Source organism: Prunus dulcis, chromosome 5 (assembly GCF_902201215.1).
Source record: "Prunus dulcis chromosome 5, ALMONDv2, whole genome shotgun sequence".
Taxonomy (NCBI): domain Eukaryota; kingdom Viridiplantae; phylum Streptophyta; class Magnoliopsida; order Rosales; family Rosaceae; genus Prunus; species Prunus dulcis.
Window position 1 is genome coordinate 1,999,785 of NC_047654.1, and position 27,205 is coordinate 2,026,989.

The 27,205-nt window shown below is 35.9% G+C and overlaps 2 protein-coding genes across 5 annotated transcripts; one reads left to right on the top strand and one right to left on the bottom strand.

Moving 5' to 3' along the window:
* Nucleotides 1-247: 247 nt before the first annotated feature.
* On the top strand, nucleotides 248-5,350 carry LOC117627941 (protein BREVIS RADIX). Of its 2 annotated transcripts, none has more exons than XM_034360261.1 (6): nucleotides 248-324; nucleotides 1,269-1,416; nucleotides 3,203-3,597; nucleotides 3,817-3,946; nucleotides 4,236-4,627; nucleotides 4,854-5,350. In XM_034360261.1, the coding sequence occupies exons 2-6, from the start codon at nucleotides 1,303-1,305 to the stop codon at nucleotides 4,930-4,932; spliced, it is 1,110 nt and encodes a 369-aa protein (XP_034216152.1). In that variant the 5' UTR covers nucleotides 248-324; nucleotides 1,269-1,302; the 3' UTR covers nucleotides 4,933-5,350. The 2 variants fall into 2 exon arrangements, with proteins under 2 accessions (XP_034216152.1, XP_034216153.1); XM_034360262.1 differs by having other exon boundaries at nucleotides 4,239-4,627.
* A 1,280-nt stretch (nucleotides 5,351-6,630) lies between these two features.
* On the bottom strand, nucleotides 6,631-26,360 carry LOC117627817 (nuclear pore complex protein NUP160). 3 transcript variants are annotated; one of them, XM_034360066.1, is made up of 27 exons: nucleotides 25,984-26,355; nucleotides 25,757-25,889; nucleotides 25,414-25,675; nucleotides 25,129-25,189; nucleotides 23,968-24,125; nucleotides 21,993-22,078; nucleotides 19,573-19,677; nucleotides 19,387-19,481; nucleotides 17,937-18,057; nucleotides 16,397-16,579; nucleotides 16,087-16,279; nucleotides 15,379-15,953; nucleotides 14,848-15,010; nucleotides 14,488-14,762; nucleotides 14,191-14,378; nucleotides 13,203-13,279; nucleotides 12,758-13,104; nucleotides 11,916-11,984; nucleotides 11,503-11,821; nucleotides 11,019-11,147; nucleotides 10,673-10,781; nucleotides 10,519-10,593; nucleotides 10,264-10,399; nucleotides 8,812-8,919; nucleotides 8,245-8,385; nucleotides 7,212-7,385; nucleotides 6,631-7,111 (listed from the first exon to the last, which is right to left on the bottom strand). In XM_034360066.1, exons 1-27 carry the CDS (start codon nucleotides 26,190-26,192, stop codon nucleotides 7,070-7,072), a joined length of 4,533 nt encoding a protein of 1,510 aa, XP_034215957.1. In that variant the 5' UTR covers nucleotides 26,193-26,355; the 3' UTR covers nucleotides 6,631-7,069. The 3 variants fall into 3 exon arrangements, with proteins under 3 accessions (XP_034215957.1, XP_034215958.1, XP_034215959.1); XM_034360067.1 differs by lacking the exon at nucleotides 19,573-19,677; XM_034360068.1 differs by lacking the exons at nucleotides 6,631-7,111; nucleotides 7,212-7,385; nucleotides 8,245-8,385; nucleotides 8,812-8,919; nucleotides 10,673-10,781 and having other exon boundaries at nucleotides 10,284-10,399; nucleotides 25,984-26,360.
* Between the last annotated feature and the right edge of the window lie 845 nt (nucleotides 26,361-27,205).

Sequence of the window (27,205 nt, forward strand, 5' to 3'; positions counted from 1 at the left end):
GGTTTCCATTTTGCATCAATAATATGTGAGATTGAGGAATTTGAATGCTCCGTTTCTAATAGTTTTGTCTGTTTTGTTTTGTTTTTGGGTCCATTGAGACAGTTGGAAAACAGAGTGGCCTATATTGAATGAAGGCATTGAAGCAGAGCAGTTGAGAGAGAGAGAGAGAGAGAGAGAGAGAGAGAGAGAGTTTGAGAATAGTGGCAGCTAAGTTAAGGGACTAGCGACTAGGAGGAGAGAGAGAGAGAGAGAGAGAGAGAGAGAGAAGCAGCTTAAAGCGACAAGAGCAGAGAAAAAAAAAGCAAGAGTTGAGGGTTTGCTTGGGTAAGTCGTTTTCGAATAATAATGATACAAATTTTCAATTTAATATTGATCTCATCTGATTCTTCTTCTTTTCAGTTGTTTTCTTTGTCTCTCTGTCTTCTCAACCACCGCTTTCATACCCCAACACTCCCTTCCCCACCCCCAAAAAAAAAAAAAAAATATTTTTTTTTGTTGAAAAAAATAAAAGATTAAAAGAAAAAAGAGAAAGAAACAGAGTGCCACTTTGTCTCTCTCTCTCTCTCCAAGTCTAGTTCTTGAGCAGAAATAATGCAATTTTGGCATTTGCTTATTTATTTATTTATTTATTTAATTAAAGCGACGCACGTCCTCGAGTTGGCCTCCTAATAAGACCACTTTCAAAGTTTCAAATGCCACTTCCCAATTTTCTTTTTGGGTTCTTTCAATTATTGACTCATTATATTTTACGCATTTTCTTGGTCTTCTCTGATCCCGAGTTCTTTTTTCCTTTTTCACTTTTTTTTTTCTTCTTTCCCTCTCTTACTTTGGACCCATTTGTTTCCCGGGAAAATCATCAAAAGAAAAACCCACAATCCTTCCATTTCACATTTGCTGTATTGGTGGTATTTTTTTTTCTTTGCATTTTCTCTGTCACCAAACAAGTTGGCGGGCAGTGTTTTTTTTAAATTTTTAGGGTGTTTTGTTTTGTGGATTGGGGCCCCTTCTTCATCCAAGGATGTTTTGTTTTGTGAACTTCCATTTTGCCATCCAAGGGAATGTTCTATTTTCCATAGAATTGTCCAAATTACCCCTTAAAAATTCCTCCCTCGTAGGGCGTTTTCGTAATTAGGAACACCCCCCTCTTAAATAAAGATAACTTTCTTATCCATCCATGAAAACAAAAAGAGGTAGTTTATTTGTTCATGAATTTGTTTGTATGTTTGATTGAGGCTATGTACTGAAATGAAATTATATGGTTTTTTCAGGGGTAAAGAGGGTAAAGAAGAAAGGGAGAAGAAGATGTTTACGTGCATAGCATGTACGAAGCAGACGGACGATGGTGGAGAGGAAGGAGGAGCGCGTGGCAGTGGCACCCCAAGTACAAAAGAAGCCGTCAAAAGCCTGACGGCGCAGGTTCCTAATCAATCCCTCTCTCTCTCTCTCTCTCTCTGTGTCTGTCTCTGTATGCGTGTCTTCACCTACACCTACACAAGCTTTTGCTTTTTCATCTTCTTTTTCCATAAAAATGAAAACGAAGCAAACAAAATCACAAGACCATTAAGTGGGGCCTGATATTGTGGGGCCCACTTTTTGGCATCTTTTCAAGTCTGCATTGCATACATAAACACACCCTCCTCCACTCCACTAGTTTCTGTTCTTAGCTACTTCTGCTTTGTGCTCTTTTAAATCGACCCATGAAATAGCATCAGAAAAATTAGCTTTGAGATATTCAAAATAAACCTTCCAATTTATGAACTGAGAACACCTTTTAGTCCTACTACTTCCACCCTACAACGCTACAACTCTCAATAAGCACGGGGATTGTGCCCACCCTAGATTCTATCTACACCCTCATATCATCCGATATTGCCTTGAAAAATGGACAAATCGAATCCATAATCTCGAACGCAATAGTCTAGAATTGTTTTTATAGAAATCTACAGAAAGTACTTTTAAATTTTCTACAAAACGCTGTCAGAAATACTGAAAGCGTTTTTAACTCCTCCATAAACACTCACAAACATGCGCTTAATTGAGAAAAACTCGTGATCATATAGTAGCATGAGTGACAGTGACATATATAATGTCATTAAAATTTTGTGTGTGAACGTATTAGACATGTCTACTTTAACTATAATGTGCTGATGATGTCATTAGCAGTAATCTGTTGTAAATAGAATTAATTTATTCTATGATGTCTACACACACACGTGATCTGCTCTTCTGTTTATTATATTTTATATGGCTAATTAATTAATTAATTTTTTCTTTCTCATTTTTAATATATGCATAAATAAAATATAATCTCCCGCCAGTACATTTAGAAAACTTTAGAGTTACCGCAACAAGTAATGGGAGAAAAGAGAATTCGCTATATTCAGAAAAAGACTGCTAATTGATGTCCTTGCGTGACCCACCATTGAATTCTTGTCTAATTACTGTTTTGCTAAAGTAAATACATGCGATAGAGTAGAATGGATTTTTGTTGTTGTTGTTGTAAATGAAAAAAAAAGTAGAAAATCGTTTAAGATTTGGGTTTGATTATCTGCCTTCACTTTAGGGCTTGCTGCCCGAAATCACTTTTGCAAACAAGAATGTCTGCATTGTTGTTGGGTTTCCCAAAGCTATATGCTTTGTTACATCTAGATATCAAATGTATCATAATTTGGTACACGCAGTCCTATGATAAACGAAGAATGCTAAGTTCAATCGTGGATCTCACAATGGAGTTCACATATATCAGTAGTTTAAAATAATTAAAGCGTACGCGCACAACTCACCTTCTATTGCAAACTTCATTAATTTTTATTTTTTAAGGCAAATGCTATGGTTAGTTGCCCACACACGTGAGTGATTTTTTGAAATAAATGCGGATAACATAATGTAACACCGAACATTTACAAAAATTTGTAACAAAGATTAGGTACCTATCTGCCCCATCAGTAATAATCTGGTGTATCCGGTTGTTTTATATACATGGTATTTAAGATAAACTACACTTAAAGAAAGTGAAATACTTTGAAAATTTGTGTCTTCACATGGAATTATCTCATATAAACTGTTTTCTTCCATTTATATGATTCTTTTTAATGTTAAAAAACATAATGATTTGGAAAATGAATAATGATAAATGTTCCATATAATTCTTGCATAGCTTTCTTGGGCACTTGGCCAACCCCATTTTTCTAACATTGTGCAGATCAAAGATATGGCACTGAAATTCTCTGGTGCTTACAAGCAATGCAAACCATGCACAGGGTCGAGTAATTATAAGAAAGGAACACCGAGACCTTACCCGGATTTTGATACTGCTTCAGAAGGGATTCCATACCCCTATGCTGCAAGCTCAAGTTCTACACCAGCTTGGGACTTCACCTCTAATCATCAGTTGGGTGCAAGATCAGACTCAAGATTTACCAGAGCATATGGTGGTGGTGATCGGACCCCGGGAGGTGCATCCTATGCTCAGTCTTGTGATGTAGTTTTGGATGAGGATGAGCCTAAGGAGTGGATGGCACAGGTGGAACCTGGCGTACACATCACTTTCGTATCTCTTCCTAATGGGGGAAATGATCTCAAACGAATTCGTTTCAGGTATGGCAATGACTATTGTAGTAAAAAGAAATTAGTATCTGTACAAAGTAATTGTACCCTTGTCAAAATCCAAGAACAGGACTTGTGAACACATGGGGGTTAAAAATTGTTTGGAACTTGAGATGTGGCTTTGATTTTGCTAATGTCTTAAAATCTAGTACTTGTAACTTGATTATCCCTGTACATCAAACTGATCAAACATGACATTCAAATTTGAAGCCGAGAGATGTTTAACAAATGGCAAGCTCAGCGATGGTGGGGTGAGAATTATGACCGCATCATGGAGCTCTACAATGTTCAGAGATTCAACCGGCAAGCTCTGCACACTCCTCCAAGGTCTGAAGATGAGGTAATTAAATTTAATTTGGCATTCAGGCATGAAAAGATGAACACCATTGACTTTAATGGCATTGTGGTCTATCTACTTGCATGATTAGTTGATTTCGACTCTCGAATGTACATGGAACCATTGAAATGGCTTCTTGGAAACCTCCTCATTTGATTTTATAGTGAACATCACTGTGATAAAGTTTCTAGAAGTGTGCTTTGATGGATGCTAGAAAAGAGGTCCATTGAATTAATGTCTATGATGTATGTGTACTTGAAAATGGTAGTTATTAACAGACTGTTGTACTCAGCAGCAGAGAGATTCTTCTTATTCAAGGATGGGATCTGCTATGGAAAGCCCTATGGCTCCATCGAACAAGGATTGGACACCAAGGAACCAGTATAAACCCTCTGGAGCTGGAAGTAGAGGCTATTTCCCATCCGATTCTTTTGATCATGGTGGTGGTGGTCACCACTATAATGCTGGTGGTTCTAGTGCTTATGGAGCAGGCGGGCACAAGGGAGAGGCGTCATCTTTCGATGCTTCACGGACAACAACCTCCTCTAGAGATGAAGCTTCAATCTCAATTAGCAATGCTAGTGATGTCGAGTCAGAATGGGTTGAGGAAGATGAGCCTGGGGTATATATAACCATAAGGCAGCTAGCTGATGGCACTCGGGAACTTCGCCGTGTCCGATTCAGGTAACAGATTCACTAGCATTTTCATTCATCTTCTCTGTTGCATCATATATACCCATTCCATGACCTGCTCTGTATTTACTTCCATACAGCTAGTTCTTGATCTTCTTTTCAGACACTTTTTGTTATTTGTTAATAGATATCCACTACCATCTTCATGAATTCTCTCTGTTGCACCATAATATTGGCAATAAGCAATTTCTTGACCTTATTTCTCTGATTTGCACAGCCGCGAAAGGTTCGGGGAGATGAACGCAAAGTCGTGGTGGGAAGAAAACAGAGAGAGAATACAAGCTCAATACCTTTAAATTTTAACATTACAAACACAACCAACATTTCTGATGGATGATGATATGAAAGAGTTCAAGGTGCATCTGGATGTCCCAAAAAGCTGAAAAATGAAATATTTCAGTGAAGTCTCTCCACAGGAAATTGGTGTTGCCACCACTATTATATGATCTAACACTTCAAATAACTTATTTTTTTATTTTTCCTATCATATATAGTGATGATGGCTCATGGGGTGGTGCTTCATTTCCTGTCGGGGCTCATTTACATGGGATATCTAGATGTGTCAAGTTTTGCCTTCATTGGTGTCTTTGGGTCTTCTTTTCCCTTTATGACTATTAGTTTTTGGGATTATGGGATTACGCGGCTCTCATTTGAGTTTCTTCTTTGTAACACATATAGTTTGAGAAATGGAATTTAATTTATTTGCGGTTTATATATCTCTGAATGCCTTGTATTGCTCAAAATGCTCAAAGCATTTGCCCCATATGTACTTTGAAATGTAATTCGTCTTCCACCCTCCCCCTACCCCTATTTTTTTTTAATTTTTTTTGTTTCTTTGTTTTGTTCTAAAAGGAAAACTTGTTGAAGAGCCCTCCATTGGAGGAACTAGTTGTTAGACATGTAAGCCCCCATAAACAAATTTTGCATAGCAATTTGTAGATGCAGTAAAAATCATCATGAATGTGAATGTCGCACTACATTTATGAATATGGATGGAAGTACATGGTGGAGCCTTTAGTAAATACTGATGAACATGAGTATGAACACCGCACTACATTCACGTTTATATTATGGACGAACATAAATTGTTTGAGGAATGCCAGCAACCTTCTATCTAACTTTATTTTTTTGGATATTTTCCCTTCTTCTCATGACAAGTGTCACTTTCTTTACACTTAAAACAATGTCATTAATGCATCACACAAATTAATTTTTTTTTTTTTCCAAATTTATCCTTATTAAATGTATTGACTTTTATATTTCCTTCAATTTATCCTTCTTCCAATACATGATTTATAACTCCATCTGTTTCTTTGTTTGTTTGACTGTTATCCTTCAGGTTGGTAGCAGATTCCATCTAAAGAATCCTTTATTTATGTGGTTCTTATCAATCGGTTTGTGTTTCACAATCATATTGACGACAATCACTTACTTATATGATGTGTGGTTGGTCATACCTGAAACTTTTCTGGATGCAGTTTTTTTTCATTCCTTACCATTATCAACAAATATATATTTTTATAGATATAAATTTAATAATGTTATAAATTATTTTTTTCTAAAAATAAATATAATATAATAAATGGGCTATGAAAGCACAGGCCCGGCCTCTGCCAAAGATATGGATCAGGTCGTTCCGGGCCGTACTTTAATCGTACTCGTTCAGTGCAAGGCTGAAATTTGGGCTGGGCTTCAGTCAGTGGCAATGTTGTAATTTGTAGGTGTTTTGAATGTTGTTTCGTATTATTTCTGGCCCCACTATTGGGCCTAAACCTCAAGCAAGAGACTTGCTGTCAAATTCTCCACCACCACCCTCATTCAACAAGAGCTTTATCCACATTATTTTCTGATCATCAGTCTCCTTTAATTTAGAGAGACAATTGAAAGATGTTCACGCATGCTGCATTCGGGTGGTAGTTAGTTTGTTGCATGCTGGTGGAATGGACTGATTATAATTTAACAATACTGATTGATTTTCAATGTCAATTCACATGTGGTATAACACGTACATTCTTTACTGATATTTGTATCCTAAAATATGAACTTATCACAGACATCAGCATAGCCAAATTGATATTTGTATCCTAAAATATGAACCCTTCAATTTACCTACAAAAGAAAAGGTTCTGATACAAATATTAAACTGAATTTATAATCACTTCAGTTGGAAAATCATGTATGAAAGTAACATCAGCTTTCAAAGTTCCGTCGTGTATTACATATATACCTTAAGGGAGAGAGGAGGGGCAGAAGATGTCACCAACACACAGCAACTCTCCCCAGCTTCCCAATTGTCTTGAGAGCTACATGGAGCTTCCCAATACTGCCTTAGCATTTTCCGGTAAAGAACTCAGGCGTATCTACAAAGCAACTTATGCTCAACTTCAGGGTTGCATCCAAAGTGTGTCCATCTTGTTAGCTAAATGAAATCTCTCAACTAAAAGCAGAGAGTACATCTTCTGAGTCCACCTTTACCTGAAAACAAGAGACAGGATTGGTGTTGGGAACTTCATACATAACAACAAGGTTAAAAAGTTCATTCCATTAGTAGCTGTAGATTGAAAATATGACTTACAAGTTCAAGATGGCTCAGCAAAGCTCCATGTAGTAAGTTTTTCAGCTTGTTACATTGATCTACCATGTGGCCCAAACTGATCATTTCCTCAAGTTGGCACCACAGACGCTGAACTGCTGTGTATGGAAACCAAACCGCAAATGGTCTTTTACGATTGATTATGTCAGCTGGTCTCTGTAGAAGAGAACATCTTAAGTTAAACAACCAGCAGAAATCAACATGAAATCAGATGGTCTCTCTGTAACACTAATGAGATGAAATCAACATAAACTATTTTTGCGTGATGTATCTGTGATACTAACGACATGAAATCAACATACACTATTATTGTCTCAGTTTTGTTTGTCCTATTTCTCATCTATCAGTATCAGCATCCAGACTATTTAATGGACCTCCTCTTTGCAAAAAACTCAGGTATCATTCTTGAGTGGCATTTGCATTTTTATTGAGGATTGTTATACAAAATAATATGATAGAAGAACTATTAGGCTCCGTTTGGATGGAGGTATTTGAAAGAGAAGATTTGGATTTGACATCAAAGTTAAATTTCCTAAGAGATACTATAAAACATTAAATTGGATATATTTCAACTAGATGTAGTACATTTGGAATGGATTTGAAATGACTTCTTGCGAAATGATTATGCATGAAGTCATTTGAAATCCATTTGTTTTTTTCGACAAAAATAAAGTAATAAATCCATTTGTTTTCTTCTGTAGTAGTCTCTAAACAAACCATTTAACCTTATAATATCATCTAAATCCCTAGATTAATCACTCACTCTACATGGACCCTTACAGTAACAATCCAATGGTATATTATAGCCAAACAAACTTCGCCATACAGCCAATGAACTGTCTAGAATGAAACTTAAGAGCATAAATTCTCTCTCTATCCCCTTTATGGCGGCTGCTTTTCTTAATGAAGCAATAGCATTAACTTTTAAAAATGTGAGGTTGATATCAGGGAAATTTTTTTTCAACCAAGCTGTAATATAGAAACTTAAGATAGAAAAGAATAAGCTGCACTTTACCATTGATGCAAACGATCCTACATACTCGAGCAAAAGATTTGTAGCTTCTCTATATCGACCATAATCAACATATAGTTGGAACAATAACGCTGGATTTGATTCTTGGCCAGTCATGGTCCAAGTCCTTTCCCGCCTACCATCCTGTCAACAGTCAAGTGGGTCACAAGACTATCATGTCACAAGAATGGATTGTTTGAAGTTACGCATCAAATTAAACGGGATATAAGAAATCATAGTTAATAATGAAGGATAAAATAAATAATCTAGGATTTAAGAAAATAGAGTTACTGAAAGTGAAAAGGATAAACTTAATAACATAGAATACAAGAAAGCATAGTTAACGAAGAAGTAACGAAGAAGAATAAACTAAATAAGATAGAAGATGCAGAAAGAGAGGGAGGGAAGGACAGCGGGGAGAGAGAGAGAGAGAGAGATAGAGAGAGAGAGAGAGAGAGAGAGAGAGAGAGAGAGAGAGAGAGAGAGAGAGATGATTGTTCAATGAAAGAAGAAAATAAAGTTTCTAAAACGTGCTTCCTCTTTTATTTTCAGAACCACCTAGAGAGTTACCTTGAACATCTTTACCAGCCAAAGAGGCAATTCGATTTGAGGATCCGTACGAAGAAGAGTTTCAGCAACAACTTGTGGTAAACGGGCATGGAACACTTTATAATTTTCCTGCATATTTTGAATATATCAAAAGAGAAAGATAAGATGAAATACTTACAAGAAGCAAAGAGAAAGGATGGGGAAAGGTGAAGAATGAACAACACTCATGGTGGCTTGTCAGATGGTATGAGTATACATTCTCCTGACTTCCTTTAACAAATGCATATGGACATATTTGACAACAAAAAAGGTAGAAGCACCAGAAAAGGCAGCTTCAGTTACATTTGTGTTGATAAAATAGGAAAAGAATAAGATGCATTAATCATAAGTTCATAACTGATAACCTAAAAGGAGTTAAATAGAGGAAAACACTAATCATAATTGATAACCTAAAGGATTTAAATAGAATCCTACTAAAACACTTAACTTAGGAAGCGAGATCATTAAATAAACTAGGAACCATATGTTCTTAGATATTAGAATCCCAATTACAATTTACTTTTTTTCGTTACAATGAATGGAATCGAACCCTTGACCTAGCCTGGTCCTAACCCATTTTTTTCGTTCCAATAAATTTTTCTCTGTTGTCGGGTTGGGCAAGCTGATCCAGGCTCAAAAATGCAATTATCAGAGTGATTTAAAATACATCAGGTAACTGGCCTGACCAGAGTCCACCCACCCAACAACTCCAACTTTTGACTTCAATACATGGGAATAAGCCAACACCAGGCATATTTGATTTGTAAACTATCAATCAAATTACATGAAAAGTAATTTAAGGACCTTTCTCTGATATTTATTTAGATTGGAGGGAAGCTGTGTTTTAATTTCAGTCAAGATATTCCGCATCGTTAATTTGTACTGTTTTGGTTTTGGTCTAGCAGATATTTTCAGGTGGACTCTGTTCCATTCCCACACTTTGTACAGTTATTTATTTTTAATAGAACGTGTTTCTTTTTTAAAAAATTACATGAAAAGTGATTCAAATCAAAGTACTTTTGAGCTCAACAATGTAAAATATATGTCAAAAATATCAAATGGAAGTTAGTGACACCTTCTGAGGAAGATGATAAATAAATTGCAGGTACATGCTACCAAAGCTGTCTTATAATCAACGGTTTCTGTCTTGCTCTTTCTAATTTGAAATACATCACTAAAATCTTTATATATAGGACGATCATGGATTCTTAAGAGATAGTGTCTATCGTATCTAAAATCAATCACATATGGATTGTACTTGTGTCATAAACCCCTTAAAACCCCAAATCTTGAGACTATTGTTTTCTTTTTCAATAATGTCAACAGGAAAACTATTCCTTTTTCTATTAATCATATTGAATACTTGTAATATTTGAAAAAAGAGAGCTGAGGGTTAAGCAGCTCAAATAGATTGAAGATGCAGAAGATGCTTACAAGATAAAGCTCAAGAGTTCCCCATTGACTGATTCCCTTAGATTGTTGATTTGTAGAACCCATATCAGGTGAACCATGAACAACTACTTCATCCTTTAATGAAGTCAACAGAAGACCATGTGCTCTGGGATCATCCCTGAAAGTTATAAATTACGTCATTTAGATTCAGTTACAAAGAAATTACTACAAGATTTGGATTGTACACTTATCAAAGTATTTAAGGCGACTGCATAACAACGGTAAGATTTATCTTACCCAACCCATGAAGAATCAACTCTATGTGGGCAGCAGCATTTCAATGACATGGCGGAGAAAGCTCTTTCCAATCCCCTGAACAAAACACAACTCTAGGTTTTATGCATTACAAAGGAAATAATTATGTCTATAATATTATGATATGGACCTATACCTCTTTAACTCTGAACCTTTTAAGAATCTTAAAAGAATTGTAAATGCCATATCATATAAATTTGTCTGGATCAGGAGATCAACAACCTCCAGTGGTGTTTTCTGGGTTCCTGAAGGAAATCATGGGTATTTCAACAATTATCTAAACATGGATAAGAAAAGAGAGAGATAAGAAATGGGCAGAGAAGAAAAGAAAAGCAAACACTTCAAACATGGGATGGAAGTGTTTGCCTTCCTTTTGTATGCTCTTCCAACCCAACCATGAGACGCAGAGATCAATCTGCTCATAAAAAGTAACATGGGACAGCCTGGATATACTGGGAAATTAAGCTTAAATAGAATTTTACCACTAGATGTCGGCTTGACATGTGCCAATGAAAGCAAATATTCTGCTGAAGTAAGCACAAACTCGTTCTCAATTTTCTCAATATCAATATAAGATTTCCCTGTTTGAGGGTGAACATCATTGCTGGCAGCTGCAATGAAAATTACACTTATCACCACATCAAAACAGAACAGTAAACAATGCAAATGCGGACACAGAAAATATTAGCTTAGAAAGTTCTATATGAGACATATACGCATGTAATTGTATGTATGTACATTCATGGTCTCTTACTGGTGAGCACAAAAACCCATCCAGAAATGAATTAAATAATAGGATTTCAAAATCAGCCATTGAATTTTGATCAACTTGTTGGCCGGCAAGAATTTGTTGCTCATCAGTAGGTAGAAGCTAAAAGTATATAATTTCAGTTACATATGGCAGTCATGAGAACAATTAAAGATGCAGACGCAAATAAACAAATGTTTGGTTGTTGCATTATTTACTCTGTTCATCTATGGTAATTTTAGCCTTTTTACTCGGATACTGCTCATTGTGAAGATAACTTCTCTCAGGTAGAGGATCAATCCAAGCATAGGCAGGATGAACAAGATAAAGTGCATTGATAGCAGCAGAGAGCCCATTGAGGATCTCCTTTAGTGCCAGTGACGAGTTCTGGTAATCTTTCAGAGCTGTCTCTGTTCTCAAACGAACAGAATATAGGTACATGTAGCTTGCTGCTCTTCTCCAGTTATGTCGATGCATTTCAAATGCATAAAGCAACTTATATAAGTTTGGCTTTGCTAAAACATCTGAACAATCTGCCTGCGCATTTCAGATAGACAAAAATCACCAGGATACAAAAATGCAGGAACCTACATTGAAATTCTGTATCCAAGGCTCTACAACTAGACCATACCTTCCTGGCAAGCTCTTGCTCTACCTTCTCTGTAAGGCCAATGAACGGTAGCTGACCACCACAAAGAATCTGCAATAAACAACAATGGAAGAAATCTAGTAATAAGAAAAACCCTCATAGGAGAATTAGCCTCAGTAGTACAAGCTTAAGCTGAAAAAGGGGTAACCAAACACATTACAGAAAGCACAATATTCAAATATTTTTCTACAACAAATATAACAATGCATAACTTTTCATGCAGGGAATGAGAAACGCATTGCATTGGAAATAGGAAATATAGCTGATTTTAGTCGAAAATGTGAAGTTATTTTGAATATAGAAAGTCAGCACTCTACCCCCTAGGGTCTGTCAAATGTAAAGAAAATTATCTAAGTCACCATCAGACTAAAAGAAAGATATGGTTTGATAATTTTTCCTTGGATGGCAAAATTATTCACATTCCCAAAAAAATTTCTTTTCACAAAAGAACTTACACTGACGTCTCTAATTTTCTAAAATTCCATTCTATAATCATACAAAACAATATGGGAATTGTTATTGGCACTCCAAAAAAAGTCATCACGCACTCCTCATCCATTACAAAAACATATGATGGAAATTGCACTTCAAGGAGTATACGATGACGTTGAGCGTCGATAACAGCTCCCAACAAATATATATACACAGTTATTCTCTCATCCGGACGTCCGCACGTTATTGTAAACAAGGAGGAAAGCAAGGAGGTAGTAGAAAATACACAGGTCCGGATGTCCACATAAATACATATTGCAAATTAGTCAAGACAAAACCTGGAAAAGAATGTTGAAAGCAAAGAAAGGTTAATTGAAAATGTGAATAAAAACCTTTATGGCACCACGTTCATAAAGAACAATTATCAGACGCCTCAAGCAGATGCACTTGCTCTCCTCATCTGGGTTTGAAATTATTGCACAATATGCATCATAAAAGCGATTAAGATCTAAAGTAAACTTGAAGACATTTGCCCAAAGTCGTCCTTTGATGGTAGATACTGATTCATTGATTGAGTCTTGTCCATGGAACTCATCTTTTTCATTAAAAGCTTCCTCAACTTGCTCAAGCGCAGCAAGAGCAAACTGACATGCACCTTCACTAATATTATATTGCTCGAATATCTGCATAACCCACTGATAGTAATGGAGCCTCCATGCTGCAGCTGATATGCTACTCGCTAGAGAGAAAGATGAAAAGGAATATGGAAGAGTTAATAAAAACAAAAAAAGGAAAAACATAATCATCTGCCTATTATGTAAAAGTTAAATAACTCACTAAAACCAAGATCTGGCAACCCCACTTCCTGAGGCAAACTCCGTAAAGCCTCAGATGACCCTTTTCCAGATGAAGCTCTGAAAAGAAAAATCAAAATTTTAGTCTTCGTCACGGAATGCAATGAGCTATTCTATTCCTAAGTGCAAATGATAGCATTATGCGTGAACATTATTATGTTGGAACTTTTTCTATTTCATACAAATGCACATTATTTTCCCTTCTTTTTCTGATTTAACAATAAGCTTTTGCTTTCTCTTTTTTTATTTATTTATTTATATGAATAAGCTTTTTCATTCTTACAAAGCATCTGGACATGACAAAGTGAAAACATCAGTCAGAAGTGTAAAATGTATTGTTCACTAATATTATAGCAAAGCTGTAAAGGTGAATGCTAGTTTTTATTTAATACAGGGCAATATAATGGAGTATGTTATGCAAACCAAGCAGCTGTATACATTATATTAAAAACTCACAGATTCTCTTCAGCTGTGTACGTTACATCAAAATCAATGAATTTATTGGGTTGATTTTGTGGTTCAAAAAATCAACATGCTGCACTTGTTTGGACTATTTGAGTTTTGGGGAAAATAAAAAGATTATTGTTGCATGAGTCTTATCATATTTAACTTTTATTAGTTATGATTGAAAATAATTATAAGAAATTCTATTTAAATTGAACAAAATTGCATTGTTATGTACCTTTACCAGCATGTGTGCCATGTAATAACTCAATTAGACAATATTCAACACAACATTTGTCTCCAAGAAAGCTTAGTTCAAGCTTTTCACTATTTCAATTATCTTGGTAAGATGAAAGTCACCTTATATGAATAATTTTGAACAATATAAATATCTTCAGGAAAAGACGGGGAAAAAAGCATAACTTGAAGTAGAAGTTTCACATCTTATTTAATTTCTTTAACCAGTCAGATCCAAGGCCCCTTCAAGAGTTAGGCGATAGGCGAAAGAATTACAAAACATAGAATACCTGAAGAAACAACGAACAGCTTCATTGATTTTCCTGTCTTTCAGTACTCCATGCAACCCACGGTGTGCCTGAGAAAGGAAGCAGCATCCTAAAAGATGATGAAGTATGCACCATCCTCCCTCTGTATCTTGGATACTATGAGATGTCTTCTCCTTTTGTAAATGCGCCTCCACAATAGTGAGTAGGTGCTTTACAGAGTATAGAAAAGTAACAATAATAATAGTAAGTACATAGTTAAGCAACGTATTCTCAAATAAGAAAAGTTTAAAGGCTAGTTAGAAAATGAAGAGAAATAACCTCAACAGCATCATACTGCCCGTGCCTTAGGAGGATCAAAGCAAGATCCGTTGCACGGCTGAGGAAGGTAAAGCAATCCCCAGCATGGCCCCAAATGATCCAGCTAGCGAAGTCCCGCACTGAAATAATAATGTCGTGCATGTCTGGTATGCTTCTTGAAGAGAGGCGGTTTTGGTCTCTGGAGGAACTTCGAATATTTCGTAGGAATATAAAAGCCAGAGTGAACTCGCACTTCCCAAGCTTCTCATTCCATGATCTTTTGCCCATGTTGCTATCTGAATTGTGGACATTGGATGATCATCAGAACCATGCTAAATCAGCAACATTAACAACTAAGGACCAGACAAAGCACAAACCTACCAATTTGTAATAATGAAAGTTGGGAACTGAAATCTTCAATAGCAGCTGGTTCCGACGGCGTGGTGGCAAAGAAATGTATAAGAAGCCACTCAGAAATGAATTCTTGAATCATTGGAATCAAGTCAAGTTGAATTTTGGATATATCATCATGCAGCATATGGATCTGCATGCAAACCGAGAGAAATGTTTAACACATTATAAGTTTATGGATTGATCAAATTCAAAAGGAAAATGAATACCCTTATTGTGGAATAAGTAGTCATACAAAAACTCTCAAAGATGGGAGAAGCAAATGCTTTGAAAAAAAATATATATATATATATAATAAAAAAAACCAAAGTAAATATACTAATAAAGTTTTATTACATAGAAAACCTGTCTGACAAAAAAAAAAAAAATTTTAAAATCTTTGTTTCTTTTAAAAATAATTATCATAAAAAACGAATTTTGATACATTGAAAACACTCATTGGAAGTCTTGCTATTTGACCAGAGTGAAAAAACAAAATCAAAGTAAAAATAAAAAACTGACCTGCCCGCTAATGCTGAGTAGATAGCTTAGAAACAGAAGAATGTCCAGTGCAGACTCAAACATAACCTTCGCAACTTGAGAAGTAGCCTGGACCACGATGGAAGCACTGATATCCAATGATATTTCAGCATCAAATTTTTGAATGATTTTCTGAGGTATGAGAAATTTTAGATAACTCTCAATCGTGTTTAAGATTCGACTCCATGTGCCAGATTTCTTGTGCAAAGCATGAAGAGATAACAGCATGTCGATCGAAAATTTCCTCAAATTTTTGTGATCTGCCAGGCTTTTCTCCCATGCAATATCAGGTCCAAGATCTGACGTATGAAGCATTGATACTGTTGAACTATATCCAGTCTCTAAAATCTTCATTAGGCGACGAGTAATCTCCTCAGATGAGATAACTGATGGTGTACTGAGGAGTGATTCATAAAATATAGCAGAAGCTGTTTTGCCCAATTGTTGGCTGACATTAACAACACATCTGAGCATTTCAATGAGCACCTCAAATTCAGGAGCATCATCAAATAAATCCAACCCAAAGCCAACAAGATCGCCATGGTCATCACAAATGCCTATCAAACATGAATACGAAAATTCCATAAAAGGGGGCACACAGTTAAAACAGGAAATAATTTGTCAGAAAGCGAAAAAAATAAAAAAAAAGGATTTATCTCCATTCAGATAAAACAAGGGTCACTGAGATACCATCATTAAGCCGCTCAATATCCTCCAAACAGCGAAAAAAAGATACCGAATTCTTTCTGACCAAACCAAAAGTGCCCGTGGAGGAATCAACAAGCAAACCGCATGGTGCATTGCTCTTGCACCAGTTTTGAAAGTAGCGAGAACAAAAATTCTTCCAGCAGCAAAATATTGACGTTGAATTATCATTGACACCCTAAAACAAAATACAATACAACAGTTATCAGTTTGCTAGCAACTTCAGGTGATTCCTTTCTCCTCCGGTGTCCGCATGTGTATGTGTGTGTGAATCAATTGAAACTACAACAGAAACCTCATGTTCAATGACGGAAAGAATTTCCTTCTTCAACATATCAGCAGTTAAGGACTGGAAATCTGAATCACTCCAGTGCCTATTATAATCCAGCAAAGTGGAGCGCAACGCAATGCTATGATAAACCCCAGGAAGAAGCAGCCTGCGTAAGAAAATCGAAGATACAACTTGTACAATATGTTCCTGCAGAAAGTTACATAAAGCAAAACATCATAAAAACATATTAACATATAATAGCATCCAGCCTGGCAACAATGAGCATCTTACATAAATTTGTACTTTTTTAAAATATTTTTTTTATATGCATTAATACTAAGCACATTTACAAGGCTAACCCTTAATCCCAACTATCAGGTGTTATCTACATCTCCATGAATCCTTTTTCAAACTAATTGTAATCTGCCAGTAGATAAACAAGGAGCCTCTGAACTGGACTTCCTCCTTTTAAGAAAAGGACTGAATATGGAGATAATCTCGTAATGTAGTTTAATGATTGAAAACGTCCATTATTTAGGTCCCCATTCAAGGGATCAACTCTACAAAAAAAGTAGCCAAATTGGAAGCTTTCAAGACCGAAGCTAGCACCCACTCAGCCATATCTTCAAAAGAGAATTTCCATTTTATTTTTATCCTTATTTTATTTGTATGCAATTTAGTTATCTAATTGTGATCAAATAAAACAGATGAAAACAATGTTTCCAATAAATACTGAAATGATAAAGATAATCAAATAACTAGACAATTTCTGACTTTGCAGGTTCTTTTGCAATGATGGTTCTTAGAAGGGGGCATAAAAAATGGATGATTTGGATCACTGGACCATATTGTCTGGTATGCCCCAACAATTGGTCCTTTCTTTCTTTGAAAGAAGATGTCCACTTTAGAAGCTCTCTCGTACATATTTACTACACTCGTCTCTTTTGCAGAGTGTTAAGTTATGGAGTTGGTGTGTAGCTGTGGATGGGATTGAATTTAAATCTCAGCCAGTGTTTTCTATTCTTGACCCGCTGAACCCACCATCTGTTAATTGATAGAAAGGCTCAACCAAAAGTGAATTCCTAACTGTTAGCTTATTCAAGGTTTCATTCTCTCTCTAAGGTAACTCTCTCATCTTGATAATGACAAGTGAGATCTAACAGAGGGATTTAGTGCATCAAGGCTCAAGAGAAAGAAACATGGGTTGGGATTAAAAGCATATACAATGTAAGGAATGCAAATGAAGGAAATTCAGTCCGAGTAGTTCTTCTAATTGTGTGTGGCTACTATTGCTGGTCCACACTTTCATCCACAAAAGAGAATCCATTATAAGTAAATAAATCCATATACAAATGCACAAATGCTGGTAGCATCCATCTGCAAGTGAATTCGTCCAAATCAAATTGCCATGACATACCTAATTACATTTTATGCAAAGGTGGAAGATTTTCCAGCTCTTGGTAACATCAAGTTTTCAGATAGTAACCTGACAATCCTGAGGGAAAAAGGAACGAAAAAATTCTAGGCTGTAAACAGAAATATTTAACTGATATAGTCATCATACCTTTGAAGATGAGAATACTGAATGTGTTATCAAAAGAAGGTCATCTGAAGAATGCTCAGAACTTTGAAACAATTGATCTGCAACGAAGTCCTCCTCCAAGGCATAAGAACATGCATCTTCCCTGGAAGTGTAGGGTTTAGGCAAAATAACAACAAAAAAACGAAAAGAATGAGGCAAAGTTATACATTGAAAAGAAAAGCATGTTCTGAAAGATAGCTAGTACTCCCAATTACTATATTTAAAGAATACATTTCAAATTATATAAAATGATTATAACAAGGTGTACTTCTAAGATATTCTAGAATAATTATTACATAATGAAATATGAGTTATTATAGTTATTCTTTCCACCAAAAAACAAAGCTAATGTACATTTCTTATACATATACATATATATATATATACACACATAATGAAAATTTTAAAAATGTACCCAACAATGAAATTAGCAATGAATTTATGCATAAATTAGCCGTAATAATTCAATCTTTAATTTCATACTTTTCATCAACTCTCATTGACATAGTATATTATGAAATTTTGTTGCTTAATACATGCATTGATAATGGACTAAACAGGAGAATATTATGATCTGGAATTTATGGATGGAGAATGATTATAAATGTGTAGGGGCGAGCAAGTTGTGGGAGAGAGTGAAGTTCTAGGCGGCCTTGTGGGCGTCCATCACACCTGTGTTTAGAAATGTGTCTGTTTCGTCTATTATGCGAGACTTATTAGGGGCCGTGATTTGATGTTTGCTTGTGCGGCGTTTTCTTGTTTTTGCCTTTGTTTGCTGTTCCTTTGGTGTTTTGTTCTCGAGTCAGCGTTTTCTCTTGTCTTGTGCATTCTCATGTGGATCCCTTACCCACATCTTGTGTTTTGTTACCCTAATTTGAATATAACGTTTCTATTCAATAAATAATGGACTAAACACTTATTAAAGTTATTAAAGTTTTATTTCAAATTTCCGTGTTTTTAAGCCAATATCTGTTGTTTTTGTTGATTTTCACAGATATAATAAAGATATCAATTTATCTCCGCATATATCTGTAAATTTGAGTACCGTAATTATCTGCACAGCTGATATTTTCATCCTTGCTTACAAACAATAGAAAGGGGTGCCCTAGCACACAAGAAGCATTCAAGAGAACTTTTTTTTTTTTAAAGAAACAATTTATTAAGAAAAAAAGGAGTACAAGAAAGTCAACAAGCAGTACATCAATTAAAAAAAAATTACAACTGATTGCAATAAAGAATTTACGAAAAGCTTCCTTCTTATATAGCATAAAAGAGAAGAGAAAAACTTCGCATACGAAACTATAACAAAGAATTATCCTATAGCCGCCATTCAAGAGAGAACAATTAAATGAAAAGAAGGAAAATGCAACCCTAGGTAAAAAAAAGGACTGAAACAAAGTCAACAGAAATTAACAGGGACAAATTCACTTACGTATTGACATTCGTCAACAAGTTGTGAAGTACCAATCCATTATTTTTCAGTATGCATATCTTGTCGGAAGTAAGTTTGACATCAACCCATCCAACCTATAACAAAATCACATTAACATCACTGTTGGCGTAATGAATATTCACATGAAAAATAAAAGGCAGTCGATGGACAAAAAAATTGTGGTACCTCCTCCAAATGAATATTTATCGCTGAAGGTTCCAGCATTAAAATGAATCTATCCCCAAAATTACAACGGAGGCTATATGCATAGATCGTCTCTGAGCTGATATCCTTCATGATTGGACCAAGGAATCAATCAGAACAACAGCAAAAAATGCAAGCATAGTCACAGGCTTGGGTCACTAATTGCACATACAAGAACCATCAAGTCATGCTACAGAAAATATTACTTACTTAAAACTGCAATTTAAAAAAGAACCAGTTTAATATGGCAATGATAAAGTCCCACTAGTTTTCCTTTTTTATTTTCTTTTTTGGATAGGAAACACTAGTTATTTTCTTCTTTGAAAATTAATTTTCTAGAGTTGCTTCTTAAACTTCCAAAAGAGATGTTGTTGCTGATATTAGCCATAACTCTATGGTTGATCAAAATGATCATCACACCCAGCAAAAACCAGAAAATGGTTAACACAACCATGCTATGACAGCTGCTATGCTCCAACGGTCACAAAGGCACATTCAACACAAGGACAAGCATATTCCTTGTTCTTATCTGCTGAGTCATCCTCAGGGGTCCTTGCCCTAGGGTTTTCTGTATAGTCTCTTGTGTATATATACACACCTTTTACCTCAATTGTAAATGTCAAGAGCCGCAGTCTTTCATTGTCTGCTACATTGATTGTAACCCATTATCAATATTAATAGAATTATAGACATTGCTTTCTCAACACCTACAGACCTTTTTCCTTCTCAGTATGAATTCTATCAGCTGACTATATCACTGTCGAATGGATGATTACAATGCAGTTCAACTTTAAATAGGCTGGTGCAGGACTGCATGTTGGAATTGGTTGTCACAATTTTGGCCTCATCATATTCTGTGAAGGTAAGAAGATGGGAAAATGATTGGACCAGGTGGTTTCCCAGAAAAGATGCAAAATTTTATTTTAAAATCTATTCATCAAACTTGAAAAGGTGGGCTGATGCAGGACGCGTAGGACCTAAATTTATTAGTTTCCTAAGATATTTGTTAGTTTCCTAGATTCTCTAGTTTTCCAAATTCTAGTAGGATTTCTACTTTTCCAGATTTCCAGATTTCTAGTTTTAAGTTTCCTATTTTATTTGGGTTAGGATTTCTGTTTAAGCAAGGGATTTTTATCCTATTATGTCTAGGTTTTAGTTTGCTACAAATACCCCCATGTAGTTCTTTAAAATTCAGATTTGAATGTTGAGTAAACCTTTTCCTAGAACTCTCTGATTTCGTCCCTTCGATCTATGTTTCTTCTCCTCGATCTCTGATATTCTTCTTTGTTCTACTGTTTCTGTCCTTTATCTCGTCTTTTCAATCTCTATTTCTTCTCCTCAGCCTCTTATATTCTTCTCTGTTCTATCGTTTGAGAGGTTAATCTAATACCTACGGGCTACTACATCATGGGCAGTAATTAAAATTTCCTTCCAATGGCATTTGGAAGTCTTAAGTCCCACATACTCTTTAATTGGGAAACGTCATCCTGACAAAATCCTCACAGTGGATAATTTGAGAAAAAGCATGTATGTGACACAGATTAGTTTTGTAAGTGAAAACCGGGTACAGGAAACCCAGAATTTTCTGGGACAACTGAACCCAGAGGGTGCAATATAAACACTCAAATATAAGACCTGAAATCAATGCCATTACATCTAGAAGGAACATTTAAAACAAATTTATGGCCAGGTTATCTCAAAGGAACCTCTGTTTTTTCTTCTTTTTTAAGTTTTGACCCAATATATAATCACCTAGATGCCTCCAAAAAGAACCAAAAGCGTCAAACTCCTTAATTGTAACTGCTTACCATCTATGACAAGCTGGTTTAATAGAATGTATCTCGTAAAATAAAGGCAAATGTCACTCACTATTATGTCAATTACATTCGATTTCTGGACGTATTGAAGCGACAAGCAAGGAGATGCTCAGGTTTCAGATTCTGTAAACGAAACGAAAACTTAAGTTGGAAGTGGGGAGGTTGAATGAGCCAATCGATGTGTGGCTTAAGTTTGTTGAGGGATTGGAAAATTTATTTAAGGCGTCTTTAGGAACTAAAGTAGTCAATGTCCCCTAATCTTTCCTTCTTTCTTTTTTGGACAAACTCCACTTATAAGCATGGAAAGCAGGAGAAAGGAAAACTCTCATCTTTTAACAGTCAAGTTCAAATTATTTAACAGAAATACCCTGTTCTTCACATCTCTATCCAGCTTTCATAATTTATTACTTAAGAAGTGTACCCTTAACCGGGAGTGATATAGAAAACTATTAAGTAACTACAATAAATAGAAATATTTTCACATACACATAAGAAAGACAATGAGCGCTACGGAGGACATGTTACAATGAAACTTTCCCTCCAATAAAAATTTAAATTCTTAGAACTTATTTCACATATACGTACCGAAGCATGCCTGTACAAGATTGCCAAAGGAATCAAGGTTGAATCATTGTCAACTTGACCAATCCATAACCTTACCAACGTAGCTCCTGAAAGTAAACAATAAAAGAAAATATTTGAATACTATATAAGTAGATTCTTTTTTATTTAAAATGCGTACACAGGCAAGAACGTAATAACATAACTTAGAACTGTCTACGAACAATTTTTGTAATTTTAATAAACAATAAATAATTATATATTCTATTTTAAACAACGATAGGTATTACGTTGGTACACTGCTAAGAACCGCTTGTATCAACGAGAGTCCACCTCCCCTTGAAAGAAAAGCCTATTTCCATCCCTCCAGTATTTTTTTCAACTCTCTATCGCTGGATTCCAGAAATTGATAGCCCTTGGATTGCCTACTAAAGGGAGCCCTAAATATTTCAACAGCCATAACCCAACTCCACGGCCAATCTCTCCAACTTGTCCTCAGTGTTTATCACAACCAGAGAACATTTACCTTTATGAATTTTAAAGACATCATGTAAAAACAATGCAGAACTGATAACAAGTTGGCTCATTTCTGTTGATCTCCTTCCACACAAAAATATAGTATCGTCCGCAAACTGTAAATGTGAAACTTCTACCTCCTACCTGCCGACAACCAACCCTGAAACCAACTGATGTTCTTTGGCTTTATCGATGAACCTTCCTAATGCATCCAACACCAGAGTGAACAAAAAAGGTGATAATGAATCCCCTTGCCTTAGCCCCTAGAAGCCCCAAATCTAGTACCCATTTGGTGTGCTGTTTAATACGGTTGGAAAGGATTCATGATCCTAGTCAAATGTTTGGTAGCCTGAAAAGAACCTGGATTGGATTATGTCTAATCTTACTAGGCCTACGTACGTAGTATGATTATGAATCCCACCAAAAGGTTGGGATTAAGTTGGATTATGTTTAGACCTGTTAGGCCATGTTATAACATATTTCAATTAATCCAGCCCCTTAATCATGTGTAGTATTAATATCATTGGATTATTGTTATCCTCTCCAATCCAATGTGAACAAGTTGTCCACTTGTCGCGCTACAACATCCTAACTATCCAAACTCCTATCAAAGCTAGAACTGACGGCCCATTGCCTTCCAATCTAATAAAAGAGTAGAAAATACACACGCCTAAATCCGCCAGAAACAGAAGCTCAAAGCGATGACTGAATCTTAAAAAATCCTCTTTTTCTTTCCATCCAAAAAACTCAAATAACAACCCAAATAACTCTAGCTTTCTTCCCACATTCCTACCCCAAGAAACCTATGCTTCTCACTTTATGAAAGAGAGACAATCCTTTGGAATTACCCAGACATTTGCTTCCATAAAGCATTTCTGCCACAAGCTTATGAACACTTACTCAAGATTTCCCAGAATTATGATTCTGAGGGATGCCAGAATTTGCGTAAAACATTAGGAAGTCACTTTCCCAGCATATCTTGCTCACATTGTATTTTATTAAATCAATAGAAGTGACTAATTGAAGCTAATGCAGGACTTTACAACGCTTCTACAAGTCAAAGCCTTAAGATGAGTAACTGATCAGCAACTGTATCATACACAGATCGTAGGCCCAAGGTGGGACAATCTCAGAAACCCTCATCACATTTTAATATGTAACTGGTCCAGTGAGGTATTGCATACCCTGATTGGGTGGTGCAAGCCTACGTCCCTGTTAAATTGTATTCCATCAATTTTAAAGGAACATGGTATGAGCACAGCTAATTCTATATACAAATGGAAAAATATGTCACAATGATTTTTAAGAAGTTCATCCATGTACAAAAAAATAAATCTATGAAATATGTCTTCTAAATGGAGATTTTTGGTTGACATTTTTCTATTATAATGCGGTAATGAAAGGGGACGACTCAATGATGGACAACATAAAGAAGTAAGTATTAACAATCACAAAAAGAATGGGCAAAAGTGATAGTACTTGCCTGCCAGTGTCGGACTGTTCATGTTATTACTAAAGAGCCTGCTATGGCATGAAAGATCCCACACTCGTAACATCCCATCAGAATGAAGCACAAATACAAGTGGCTTTCCATGAATGACTGATATCACCAAGTCCTGCACAGCCCCTACCATCCTACCCCTGCGTTATATGTTCAGCTACCATTTATTGAATCACATTTCCAGGGTATAGAAGAGTAATAAATAAATATGTATTGCAACATAGAAATAGAAATCATATAGTTCAAGAAAGAAAACTAAACTGCCCCTTGTGGTTTTTAGCAAACTCTTTTAGTTACTTATCACAAAATGCTAGAATACACAACACATCTAGCATTTTACACATTGTAATAAAATATCCTACGTTCAATCTAAAGAGGAGAGGACCTAGTTAACTCATAGTATTACCTCTTCATATTTCATTTAACCTCCAACATTCCAAACATGAAAATAATACTAAACAGATAAAAAGAAAGATTATAACATTTTTAGCATTTCAAGAATGTTTAATTCACAGTATAACCAAACAATGAATACTCAAATTGATTTCTACATGGGATAGGGAAGTTCAAGGCCTGACCCCATGTAGCCCCAAATGGGGGTCTAAAGATGGAAGAATTAGAAATGAAAAAGATATATAAATTGCCTGCATAATCTGCAGCCCTTGGCATCCAATTGCCAAGTCAAGGAAGAGCTTAGGGTTCATGACACAATTGGAATTTGGAAACATACTTAGATTCAATGTTAGTCACGAAAATCTTAAGTTACAAAAGAACGTGAGAAAGTCAGGCTAATATATTGTAATATTATAAATATGTATATACATAAGAGGACGGCTTGATTCTGGCCATATGTAGATGTCGATCTGACAGGGTTCCCATTTCATCCTATTCCAAAATGGTATATGTAAGCCATTTCACTTCATTTCACATTTATTGTACTATCTGATAACATTTAAAATTCAATTTAATCTACTTTGTCAAGCACCTGAAATTCAACTCCCATAGACCAGAAGCATCATCAGCACACAAGACTAGGTTAATTATTCAAAACAACTTATTAAGAAATAATAACAAAGACAAACATGTTAGCAAACTAAATTTTTTTCGTGTACATTATTCTGATAATGTAGTCAACAAGCATACCTTGACATGAAACCCCACAAACGACCAATTCCGGAATCATCCCGCAGCTCCCTCACAAAACCTATGGACAAGGGAGAAAAATATAGGGAATTAATGTTGTGCAAAAAAGTAGCATGCTTGATAACAAGTCCAGAATATGAACAATTTTAATACATCACGACAATGTCAAATTGTCAAAGGAAAAAACACTAGACTGATGGAGCTGAAGGAAACTATGCTTAAGGTAAATTAATGGTAACAAGGGCACTCAAGTCAAGAACAGAGGGCAAGAGAATTTGATAATACCAGGAGCAGAGGGGTCAAGTGAGCCCAGTTGGAGACAAGCAAGGGATCCGTCACCCCGCCCAAGTACAAGGCACCCAGATGGCATTGCTGCAGCACTTGTTACTGGTCCGTAGGCGTTGACATTAAACTCCACAAGCTCATCCAGCCGGAAACCAGAGTGGGATACATAAGTAGAGATGGGTCCAAGTCTCAAAAGGTAAGCGACCCCTGAGACAGTCAATGCATAAAGCAAGTAGGGGTGGCTCCTAGAACCTACATCAATCTGCAATGTATATAACAATGTATTACTCATTTTGCTCCTTTTTACAAAGAAACGCTAGCTTAAAGTAGACAGTAAGAATACCTCATTTTTACAAAGAAGAAGCAAGGGAGAGAGCGCATCTGGAAAAGTGATTCGAAGCCCGACTTTGGAGAAGTCTTTAGAAGCACTGAGCTCAAGTAGTTCGAGAGCATGAGGAAGATTCTTGTGAATTTTCCTGTTACAAGAGACACAACAAATTAACAGTATAGATTGAAAAATGCACGAATTTGAAATACGTTGAGAGGGACAAGCAAGGAGAGAAAGAAAACCATATGAGATATGTAGGAGGGTCTCCAATGGCGATGGAAGAGGCGCAATCGTCGGTGACAGGAGGGACACAAGAAGCATCAGCGGAGGCGAAGGCGGAGGCATCAGAAGGACCAGAAGAAGAAGAAGGAACAGAGACCTCAATCCATTTCAATGAATCGCTGCCGATGACTGGGACCTCCATGCCTCCCAGTATCGATCTACTTCCCATCTTCTGGTATGAATAACGCTAAAACCCTAGGCAAGTCCAAAATTAATTCACCCTAAACCCCTAAACCCAAACCCAAACCCTGCAAGCAAGAACACAGCATACAGAAAAGGGCTAAAACGCAAACGCGCTTAATAATCCAAAACGCTAGCTAAACTTCGGGGCAAAGTACTCAAAAAAGTTTTTGTTACAAGCCATTTTATTTAGAAGAGCGCGAAAACCTTTTGTTAAAAATGAAACTTATAAAGCCTCTTTTATTATTCATAGTAACTTCTTTTATTTTTTGAGTAGAAGCAATACCCTAAGAATAATGCTACTCTTACCATATTTGTATACCATATTTTCATACCATTTTATATGGCAAGTGAGGTGAACAACCACATATCAATTAAAATTATTTAACATTTTCTTTTCTTTTATGATTTATTAACACCTTAAAAAAATTGTCAATTAAACTATCTTTATTAAAATACACTTCATTGATTTAATTGATGTGGCATATGATATGGACATGCCACATCATGTGGTATAGAAATGTGATATAAAAATGTGGTAAGTGTAGCATTACTCTTCTCAAACACACAACCAAGACGTCATGGATATTCGAACCTAAGACCTCTTGGGGAAGTCAAGGCCATGTTCCACTCGGCTAGACCATTTGGCATTCATAATCATTTTTACATTTCTCTGTCAAACACAGAAGTGCTTTTGATTGTCACAAGCTCTTGTAGCATTTTAGAAAGCACTCTGAGACCTTTAAATGCTTCACGTATCACTTAGGGGTTGTTTTGGGAGTGATTCTAGATAGGCCAATAATTACTTCTATGTAGAATCACTTCTCAATATCACTTTTTAAGTGATTTTACGGAATTGCTTAAAATCACTTAAAGCAATGCATAAGCACGTGGGAGGTGTTTCTCCCCAAAAGTGATTTTGGCCCTCTGAGAATCACTCACAAACGAGCCCTTAAAGCTCATTTGGGAGTGTCTACGTAGAAGTGATTTTACTCATGAGTG